The sequence below is a fragment of the Metopolophium dirhodum genome, chromosome 8, assembly GCF_019925205.1.
Source record: "Metopolophium dirhodum isolate CAU chromosome 8, ASM1992520v1, whole genome shotgun sequence".
NCBI lineage: Eukaryota > Metazoa > Arthropoda > Insecta > Hemiptera > Aphididae > Metopolophium > Metopolophium dirhodum.
In genome coordinates this window covers 4735974-4747088 of record NC_083567.1, presented here as the reverse complement: position 1 = coordinate 4747088, position 11115 = coordinate 4735974, and the positions used below count along the sequence as shown (strand labels likewise).

At 28.8% G+C, this 11115-nt stretch overlaps 2 protein-coding genes across 3 annotated transcripts; one reads left to right on the top strand and one right to left on the bottom strand.

Annotated features, from left to right (window-relative positions):
* Positions 1 to 279: 279 nt before the first annotated feature.
* On the bottom strand, positions 280 to 1812 carry LOC132950928 (immunoglobulin-binding protein 1-like). Of its 2 annotated transcripts, none has more exons than XM_061022555.1 (4): positions 1498 to 1812; positions 1219 to 1445; positions 637 to 1125; positions 280 to 572 (listed from the first exon to the last, which is right to left on the bottom strand). In XM_061022555.1, the coding sequence occupies exons 1-4, from the start codon at positions 1621 to 1623 to the stop codon at positions 380 to 382; spliced, it is 1035 nt and encodes a 344-aa protein (XP_060878538.1). In that variant the 5' UTR covers positions 1624 to 1812; the 3' UTR covers positions 280 to 379. The 2 variants fall into 2 exon arrangements, with proteins under 2 accessions (XP_060878538.1, XP_060878539.1); XM_061022556.1 differs by having other exon boundaries at positions 1219 to 1440; positions 1498 to 1635.
* A 97-nt stretch (positions 1813 to 1909) lies between these two features.
* Positions 1910 to 6117, top strand: LOC132950926 (EARP-interacting protein homolog). Its single transcript, XM_061022554.1, has 8 exons — positions 1910 to 2041; positions 2111 to 2226; positions 2305 to 2439; positions 2764 to 2958; positions 3015 to 3138; positions 3333 to 3483; positions 3744 to 3884; positions 5357 to 6117. Exons 2-8 carry the CDS (start codon positions 2188 to 2190, stop codon positions 5640 to 5642), a joined length of 1071 nt encoding a protein of 356 aa, XP_060878537.1. The 5' UTR covers positions 1910 to 2041; positions 2111 to 2187; the 3' UTR covers positions 5643 to 6117.
* The last annotated feature ends 4998 nt before the right edge of the window (positions 6118 to 11115 follow it).

The following is an 11115-nucleotide window of genomic DNA, read 5'->3' as shown; positions in this document are numbered from 1 at the left end:
TTAAAATTGAAGTATTATTTTGACTACTTATCGTGTAAACACACACACAAAAATATAGACACATCATTGTAAAATCAATGCATTCATGAATCAAAGAAAATTTTGCTTATTTTGAAGAGATGCTAATATATAAATACTAGTTAGTAGTAAATGCTAATGTTATAAAGTTGCTTCACCTTCTCTCATTACTTATACCCATGAGAATTGTTATCAAGTTAATATTTATTAACCATTAAAAAATAAATTACCTTTTTACCTTGTTAAATTAGTAGTATCTAATTTAGTAATTTATAGTATTTATTAGATAATATTATAGCAATAATTAATTAACATGGTAATTTAGTGTAACACAAAACCTAATATTAAATTATCAGGTCCTTTAACTTCTATTATGCCTATTACCCCATCCTCGGCGATGGTCATCTTTGTACTCGTCGCGAGCATTTAGTCGTTGTCTTTCGTTTTCTTCTTCTTCCTCATTGATTTTGTCTTCTTTATCTTCTTGTTCTGGTTCTGGAGCTTCAGACAGTTGTTGTAAACACTTGGTGTTATCTGCAGTAGGTAAATGCCATCTAACATAAGAAAAAATAATATAATAAGAGTTTTTAAATTTCAAACATATTTTTTTATACTTACATTCCGTCATTGATACGTTTTTGACAGAATTCTTCAACTGTCATTGTTGGCAAGCTCGGATAGCCAGCACCAAATACTTGTTTTTGTAACTTATTTTTTGTGATAATAATAGGCATTAACGGTTTAGGTTTGATTTTTTGAGATTTTGCATTTTCAGGGTTGTCTTTATCCTCATGTTTCAATTTATAGTGTAAAATTCTCATTTCGGCTTGAAGCGAATCTAATTCTTCCAAAGCCTTGCCAATATTGTATTTCAGTAAAGAGACTATGTACTTTCTTCTCATTTCGTCATCAACAGACTCGCGTTCGTTCTGTTCCTTCAACAGCTGTAACTGAGACTCCATTAATTTTTGTTCCTTGTAACTCTTAATTTTTTCGGCACGCCTACGAGCCATGAGAGAAAAATCCATAGTGGCCTGAGTAGTGGTTTCTTCAGAGTCTGTGTACACAGGTGGTATTGTATGGTCAGCCAATCCATAATCTTTACACCTACAACACCCCAAAATTAATGTATTTCTTAGACGCAGACTTTCCTTTAAACTCAAAAACATCAAAATGATCAAACACACTTTCAATACATACCTCTGGAGATAATCTCTGAAATATACTTCAGCTGTTTTGACGACATCCAATCTGTTGCCGTTGTTTGTGAGTTTCAGTGCCAGAGACCCCAACATGAATGGCAGTAACATGTATTTGATGTCGGCCGTTGGTATCTCTTCGATGGTCTCATTGTCGCTAAACATGCCCGCCGCGGATACGAGTTGTGTAGTGTGCTCCAATATTTTCATGCATTTTATTATCCTGTACTGAAAACAGAGAGTAAAGTCATCAGAAAAACAGTAATGCGATCACACAAACCTGTGTTCCCGATTCCTTGGCCGGCTCTGTAGACTCGCAAATACTCTCGTAAGACGACAGGCCTTGGTCGAAGCACTCAGACAATGTGAGGTTTTGAAATTCTACGGACACTGACGCTGTGGCCATTTTTCAAATCTCAGTGGCTATTTTCACGTCCAACGCGGAGGTCCTTTCCGGAAGGCCAGCGAAACCAAAAGAAAGACCACTCACCAATCACTGTAGTAGTATATCGTACCTATATGACAGTAAAGTTTTGAAAAGAGCACTGACTATAATATTTAGATGGACGGAACCACAGTAGGTTGCAACTAAAATCCTGTGCACAAGGGACAACAAATTGTTTTATGTAATCTGTGATAATATATTGTTTCTTATCAGTCAAATTTCTACACAGATAACATAGTATCAGTTAAAAGAATTAACGTAAAAAATTAGAGTAAATAATAAAATATATTATGCAAAATGCCAGTTAATAAGTTACTAAAAAGTAAAAAGTATAAATCGTAGTTTAAAGAATACTGGTAGAAAATAGAAATATCAAATAGTACTAATAGTTCTAATTTGATGTAATACTCAATGTTCAATTCCAACTTTGTACTTACTACTTTTCTAGATTGTGAGATGTCCACGTAGATATTAGATGACACTTATTGACATTTTAACTTAAAAGATTTTAAATCGAATAACATCATGTCCAACAATCCTCTAATCTATGGAGTTGAATTTCAGGTACTTAAATAATAATAAAGACATGGATATACCTTATATTATATTAGTAATTTTTTATCAAGTTTATTTACATTTTAGGCCAGATCGTTGTGTTCTCTGCTCGCTGATAACGATCAAGACTGTTTTTTAATCGGAACTCAATCGTTGGCCACATCGAATAATCAAGTACACCTTGTTAAACTACAAGAAGATACCAATACACTTTGTCCTCAAGTATGTATTTATAAAATAATGTCACCATTTTTTTTTACATATAAATAGTGTAAAAGAAAATCAAATTGATCAATAAAAACTGTGTCATGGGAGTGGTTGAACAAACTATTATAAATTAATAACAATTGTGCATAAGTTGTGTTACTTTGTGTGTAGTTAGAAATTTAATAAATATAGAATAATTTCATAATATTACCTTTAATTGCCAAACAATAATTTTATTTTTTCATTACCTATTCCAAATTTGTCTTAAGTATAGTTAATTATTTTATCTAGTTAGACTCATGATTTAATTTATTGCTATGTATGATAATTATATTTCAGATATATGAGCATAGCTGTGGTGAAATATGGTCATTAGCGTCTTCTCCAACAGACAAACACTTGATATCTACTTGTTATGCTAGTATAGAACGTGATTGTGAGAAATGTACAGCTTTATGGCGACTGCCAGAGGATGATGGTCATTTAGAAAATGTCATCACTTTTCCTTCAGAAAAGTATGGTACTGATGTTAAGGTATTTATTATAGTTTAATTTTTCGATTTTAGAATTTTAAATTTCATTTAATTTAGGTGACCACGTTTCATCCTACAAATGACGCATACATGTGTTCTGTTATCGATAATAATATAGTGATGTGGGATGTGGGTGAAAGTGGAGTAAAAATTGTATGTACTGCAGTATTGGATGGTAAAGGTATGATATTTTGTATTTTCTTGGAGGCAAAAATATTTTTAAAATCAAAGTTGAAATTTGTATTTAAAGTAAAAATATTTTGGATACATCAAGACTTACAATTGCAACTTTTTTCCCACTTTTGAAGAAAAATTTATTTATTAGAGTGGTAATTTTTTAATAAATTTGTGCACTAATTATAATTTATTTGTTAGGTCAACCAAGATTTACTACTGGAAAATGGAATCCACAAAATGTCAACTTACAGTTTGTAACTGCTGATGATTGTAATATAAAAGCTTGGGATTTAAGAACCCAGACAAAAATTGCATGGAGTCTAGATGGAGTTCATACTCAAATTATAAGGTATAATAAATGTTTGATGAACTAACCTAAGAATTATTATGATATTTTCAAATAATACATTTGAAAAAAAATTTTTCTTTACCATATTATGTACAACTGTGTGTTTGTACTTTTTAATAGTTTAATATTAAACAAAATAAAGATTATTTTTAGTAATAGTAAAAAATATATTGTACATGTTGTAAGTATTCAGTTTTTTTGTGATCTCAAATATTCGAAAGTAGTATGTTCTTATGATAATAATATTGAAATAATTTCAGAGATTTTGATTTTAATCCAAATCGTCAATACTATATGGCGACATGCGGTGATGATGGATATTCGAAGTTCTGGGATATACGTAACCCCAGACAACCTCTAATATCCCGTGCTGATCATTCTCATTGGATTTGGTCTCTTAGGTAATATAACACAATCATATTTTAATGAAATACAATACATTAATTACTATTTACTGGAAAACATATTTTTCTTGAAACGTATTATATTTTTTACACTGCTTTGTAATTAGATAGTATTTCGTATTTTATCATAAAAAGGCCGTTATAAAGTAATCGTTTCTTTTTTTTCTGTATTATAATATTTTATGAAATACTAATTATATTTTTAACTATAATTTATTTATAATGCATATTAAACTATATATTTTAGGTTTTATAAAACCTAACGTAGTTAATTTCATATAAAATAAATAGTAAAAAGGTGGGCCAGTGGGTGTCGCTCTGCTGTACAGTAGGTTACAAGTGAATCACTGTAATGGATAGTGTTAAATTTGAATTCAATCATATAATATCATTGTATGAGAAAAACGATTCTGAGGGAAGACAGCCTATGATATTACTAAGTATATTTGATGATATTATTGTGAATAAAGTAATTTATATTATACTAGCTGAATAACTCGGCGTCTTCCGGGAAAAAAATTGTGATTAATTAACTCCTTTTGGTTGTAATTTGCTTCGCTGTGTATAAGCAGAATCATTTTATATTTAAATTTTTAGCCATTCCGCATGGCGTTGCCCATGAGTTTCGCTTATGGTTATGTGAACAGTATATTATCAGGTAGGCGATCTACCTGCAGCAATCTACTTGCAGACACAGCGAGGTGGGGGGTAAAATTTACCTACCCTACATTAGTACAACTCTGTAGTACAGTGTACCTAAAATAGTATAGAAGTCATAGTTGATCATCCCGAATTTTTAGGAGTATTTAATATTTAGGCATAATTTAGGCTTTTATTTTGACATTCATTCTAAAAAAAAAATTAAAAAATTGGAAACTATAAATGTCTGTATACAGTTCAAAACACATCAAAATATTTTTAATTTTATCATGTATAGAAAATTCTAATATAAGGAACCAGTAAAATTTTCATGTTACTATGGTCATTTGTTTTAGAGTTATACCAAAAACCAAAATCAATTTTGCAAAACTTTTTTTTTGTCTGGCGCTTTTGAAAATTAGGAATTTTGACCTTTCCTATGTACCAACTAGATTCACTTTCCCGTCAAACAAGATACTGAAATTGAAAATTGAAATATTATTTCAACTACTTATCGTGTACACTTGTACACAAACACTAATAAAAAAACACATCATTGTAAAATCAATACATTCATCCCTCCGCTCAGAATCTAAAATTAGTTTATTTCACAGAATTTTGAGAAATTTTGAGGATATTGATTAATTAGTGAACGTAGAAAATATGGTATTTCAAGTTAAACTTTAATCTGTAAACCTAAATGCAACTAAAATTGTTTAGATTTTTTATCTAGAATTATTGTTTTTAAAACTAAATGAACAGTCTACTTTATTTTTATGTTTAACTTAAACAACCACCATAATATTTTGTTTTATTATTCATTGTTCTAGATATAACCCAGTACACGACGAATTAATTGGAACAGCTTCAAGTGACGGTCAAGTCCTTATTACATGTTTAGCTGGAATTTCATCATCAGCTATTGAAGTTGAAGACATAAAAACAAAACCTTCCATTGAAGATAAAATAGTAGCGACGTGTGATCAACACGAAGATTCTGTGTATTGCGTTGAATGGTCTTCTGCAAATTCATGGATATTAGCTTCTTTAAGTTATGATGGTCGCCTATTGCTTAATAAAGTACCGAAAGACGAACAGCTTAGAATTCTATTGTGAAGGAAACATTTTGCATTACTGTTTTCTTTAAGTCAATTATACAGGAAAATTATCTATTGTAAATAAACATTCAATTATTATTCAAAGTTAAATGATTTCTATGAATTTTAATTATAATGATCTGAAGATTATACACATTACAAATATTGGTATATAATGTGCATTTTACACACAATTTTACAGTATTAATTTATATTTATTGGCTTCAAAAAGCTAAGCATGTTTTATATTGTAGTTTTTACCAAAATTTGTTTGAGATGTATCTCTTGTTACTCAAATTTTTAGTGTAAAATTATTTACCACAACTTATAAGCAGTATTCGGAAAGTTAATTTGAAAATTTAATTTGTTCGCCGTTTATATTCACTTTTTATTTTTAAAGGAATATACTATTTTATTCACGTTCTTAAAAAAATGAACACGTCTATTTGGTCATTCCTTTAAATTATTGTTTCATAAATCTTTAAATCAAATGTTGAGTGAGGTATAATTATTAAACAGTTCGTTTTTTCTGTATGCAATAATTAAATCTTATATAACTTTATTTAATGAAAAAAAAAAACAGTTTATCCGTTGTAAAAGTATTATAAATTTCCAATATAAATTAATTTTTGGGTTTTATCGAAATATAATTTGTCTAATGATTTTAAAAAATTTTAAATAATTTATAAATTAGTTACAAAATAAATAATATGTACTTTTAATTAAAACATTAACCAACCATTTTTTAAAGGAATAAATATATATATATATAATTTAAAACTATTGTAACGTGGTTGGGGATTACCCGTTAAATACAAGATATTCAGGGAAGAAATTAGTTCTTTTGAATATATTTTTACCGTAGCTCGGGAGCACGAATGGTATTAGGAGCCGGAGCCTTGCAATCATAAAATATATAAGTGGCACCTAAACCAGAGGGGCTTAACATATTATAATCAGCGCATAATATGTCTATTGTGCATATTATGATGCTTATAATAATAAATCAATTTCAAGTTTGCCTCGCTACCGAACATAGTATAATACTGACTAATTATAATAATTTTTAAACACGATTTTAAGATTTTAAAACCTAGCTAGCGTTATAATAATACACAACAAAATACAATCAATCCTAATTATTTATGATTTCTTTACCTCAAAAATTATAAAAACTGATTTTAAAGTACAACAAAATATTAATATAAAAATTAATTGGGGTTGACGTTGTATAGCAGAGCGGACTGTGACAACTATTCTGCTCAGGAAATCAATATTTTGATCGGCCCCTAGTAATTTTGTCATCACAAAATGTAAAAACTTAAATATGGTACCAAAGTTTTAACAAATGAGGGTTGCATCCTCTACTCTTCTTCAATTTTTTCAGGAGACAATTTTAAGATTCCCAATGTATTCAGTAGTTTATCTTAAGTACAGAGTATAATGTATAGCAGAGTAACCTATTACTTATTTTCTATTACCTACTCTATAACTGAGTAACAAATTGTATTGAGGTGTATTGGTACGGATACGCGGGTATACGCCGTATAATACCCGTCAGCAGATTTTCGGCGTATACCCAATGTAAAATCTCATTTTATAAAACCTGAAAACCAAATAAAAGTTACAACTTATTTATTAAATATTAGTTCATAGGAAAAAACTGTTATGATGTTTTAATGAATTATTTATCGATTGAAGTATTGAATATAACAATATGCGTTGTGTTTAATGTTTTTTAAGTTCAATTTAGTTTAAATTTCCAATAAATTACAAGTGTGTAAAATAATGTATAACCCGTAGGAAGGTGTATTAACCACTGGTATCCGTTTTAATTTTTAAATTCAAAGAATTTGACTTTTTAGTTCTTAAATTTAAACGGTCCACCTCTGAACAAATGGAACCCAGAAGTATATGTTAACTGTTAAGTCATGGCTAATTAGCCAACGTAGAGCTGCTGATGATACAAGAACAAAGATATTGAACATCAATGAACAATGAACCCAATAGGCAATAGGTAGGTATTGAATACAAACCATTTTTGTGGAAAATTCTATTATAGATTGTATAGTATTAATATTATTAACATTATAATATTCTTTTATTTCTTTTTAGTTTTTTATTGTTATTTTATATTTTTTGACTTTCAAGTTGGTTTTATTTTATTTTATTTTGTTATATTATTAAAAAATTAATAAAAATAATGTTATAAAAGCTATGTACCTACTAATTGAATTGCAATAACGTTATTCACGATAATATAGTTTGAACGTAATATTAATTAGAAGTTCTAAACATATTAGGTAGTAATTAATGTTTTTCGAACAGCACGAGAAAAAATTTTTTAGATTACATTTACGTACATATTTTATTAGTGCGTATATCCATAAATATATTTACCAATACAGTGGTGGTCACAATGGATGAAAAACATAGGTCGATCTAACGCTGCTCTAGCTTGATTTTTCTAAGAGTTTCCTTTCTCCCGCTCTGATTTTCTCAGCACCACTCTTTCTTTTAATTTCCATTTTAAATAACCATTAGTAAATTAAATATTACAAAATCACTAAACGTTAATAAAATAAAAAAAAAATTTTAAATTAATGGATGGTGTTAAATTTGAATTCAATGATATAATATCATATTGTATAAGAAAAACGATTCTGAGCGAAAACGGTCAGTCAGCCCATGATATTATTACCAAGTATATTTGATGATGATATTATTGTGAATTTGTGAATAAAGTTATTTATATATGCCTATAACCTATTTAGGAGGTACGTAGAGCGTTGTTTTAAAATTTCAATACTTACCTAAAAAAGTTGAACAGTTTATAAATTTTTAACTACAAAATAATAATTAAATTTTGTCAAGATTCGAACTTTAAATGCTTATAAAAAAAATTGTGCCTATGTGTTTTTAATATTTTTCAACTGCTATTGTAACAATATATCAGGAACCTTGCATTAAATGTTCACGCTATTTTACCCAACAAATACAATTTTATTGATATTTATAGAAAAAAAACTAAAAAATTGAAAACAGACAATGTCCGTAAACAGCTCAAAAAAAGTCAAATTATTTTCAAAACTGTATAGTGCATAGAAAAGGCTAATATAAACATTCAGTGAAATTTTCAAGTATCTACAGTCAATAAGAAAATCGTTACATGAGAAATCAAGTGAATATCAAATTTTGTAAAAATACGAATTTCAAATACTCATAAAAATTTAATTTGACTTTCTTGTAGACATTTTTTTTTTTGATAAAGGTAGACAAACTTATGGGTAATCTTGTATTAGATTTTTCAAATCTTGGATTTAAAAAGAAAATTTTTTATGAATTTCTAACTCAAAATAATTTGCACATTTTCGTCATTTGTACGTATTTTGTAATTATTTGAACTTTAGAAGCTTATAAAAAAAATTGTGACTATGGATTTTTAATTTTTTTCATCTGCCTTTGAAACAATAACCTAGGAGCCTTCTATTAAATTTTCAAGCTTTTATAACCAACAAATAAAATTTAATTGGTATTTATAGAAAAAAAAAACTTAAAAAAATGGAAACTGAAAATGTCTGTAAACAGCTCAAATAAGTCAAAATATTTGGAAAATGTTATGATGTATAGAAAGTGCTAATATAAACATTCAGTCAAAATTGCATGTCCTACGGTCATTTGTTTGAGAATTGCACCAAATTGATTTTCTCAAAAACAGATTTTGCGTAAAAAATACCAACTAGATTCACTTTCCTATCAGAAAAGTTACTGTTGAAGAAAATCCAAGCACTTTTACTGTCCTAAAAAGTAAAAAGTGATCAGACTAAAAAAAAAATAAATAAAAAAAACATACATCATTGTAAAATCAATACATTCATCGTTCCACTCAGAATCTAAAACAAGTGAAAACATTTCACTTTTGTTAATTAAGAATGTTAGATTGGACGTATGAAACTGTATCTATAGTTATCACTTTATCAGCCAATTAACTCATCAATAATATTATATTTTACTATTATGTAAGTACAATAAATTAATATTACATTTTTATTGTGTACAATATAATATTAGGTGTTAGCAGGTAATATTAACAATTAAGTTATAAATAGGTAGGTCTTGGATTTAAATGCAATAAAAAAACAGGGCAAATTCCTTAAAAAAATACAATTTAATACACTAGCCACTAAAATTACAAAGCTTAATGAAATGCCTAGAAAAATTAAATCCAATTTAAATTAGTATAGAATAGAATATTTAGATAGTAGTCGTTATAATTTGTGTTTCATCTTGTTATCTTATGTTTCACCAGTCAGTAAGATGCTAATTAATTTTAAAATAAAAAACTTCAACTGTCATAATTGGCAAGTATTGTTTTATATAACTGAAGTCATAGGTGCGAACATAATACGTAATAAAATAGAAATTATTTTGAACTTTTTTTTATTTTTGAAGGAATCTAAGCTTGATGCTTAAAAATTTAATTTATTCTTATAAAATTAAAGAAAAATGACTTCAAACAATAAAAATGTCATGAAAACGCCAGAAAAAATGTTCTAAAAATCAATCATGTTAATAAAAAAGTCATTTTTCAATTCTTTGATGTATGAAACAAAAATTTTGCTTGGAAAGCAAATAGCAATGTCTTAGAAAATTCAGAAAAAAATGCAATTCATATTTAAATTCATACACTAATTATAAATATAATTTCGGATGATGCATTGATGCCGAGGTGGTAGACAATCAGCCGAACAGAAATCTAAAATCTTAAGCACCTAACAATTTACAATAGTATTATTTTGTCACGCCTGCACCGAAAGTTTGGTTTTCGACCACGGTTGAAGCGTTCGAAAGCGTCCTTTTTCCGTCCAGCGGGCGGTGAAGTGGAAATCCCCAAAGTGCCGGGCGGAAAAGAGGAAATCCCCAAAAGTGCCGGGCGGAAAAGAAGACATCCCCAAAAGTGCCGGCCGCCGGGCGCGTATCCCCTGCACAACCAGAAACTAAAATGTATACCTACCACGGTTCTTATAAAACATAAACTTTTGGTTACATCTTAAATGTATGGTATAACCTTGCATGACGCATAAACATTTAAACATATTATTTAATTTGCACTGTTCCTGGATTAGTGCGTCGAACGATGCGTTAGTAAGTTTATTTCACGCAATTTGTATAATAATCTAATCAGTTACAATAATAAAATATACAAAGTGAAAATTGTAATTTCGAAATAAAATAAAATGTCTTCCATGAAATTGTTTTTGCAGAATAGTCTATAATTGTTGCATAGATCCCTGCATAACCTTTTCCGTGAACGCAGGGGTGTGACAAAAAATAGTGTGTGTGGCTCGTGCGGGAAGGCAATTTCAGTCTTGGGCGAAACGCGGCACGAGCCTCTGCGTCCATCGATCACGGCCTGCAAGGTAATGCAGGGGGGGATCTATGCAACAACTAGACCATAATTCTACGACAACAATATTTCATGAAAGAAACGA

Excerpts from the sequence above, each read along its gene's own strand:
- LOC132950928 (XM_061022555.1), bottom strand. The coding sequence starts at position 1,623 with ATGGCCACAGCGTCAGTGTCCGTAGAATTTCAAAACCTCACATTGTCT. Across the intron at positions 1,126-1,218 it reads TTCAGAGATTATCTCCAGAG|GTGTAAAGATTATGGATTGG; the intron begins GTATGTATTGAA and ends GGGGTGTTGTAG. Across the intron at positions 573-636 it reads AAACGTATCAATGACGGAAT|ATGGCATTTACCTACTGCAG; the intron begins GTAAGTATAAAA and ends TTCTTATGTTAG.
- LOC132950926 (XM_061022554.1), top strand. The coding sequence starts at position 2,188 with ATGTCCAACAATCCTCTAATCTATGGAGTTGAATTTCAG. Across the intron at positions 3,484-3,743 it reads GTTCATACTCAAATTATAAG|AGATTTTGATTTTAATCCAA; the intron begins GTATAATAAATG and ends AAATAATTTCAG. Across the intron at positions 3,885-5,356 it reads CATTGGATTTGGTCTCTTAG|ATATAACCCAGTACACGACG; the intron begins GTAATATAACAC and ends TCATTGTTCTAG.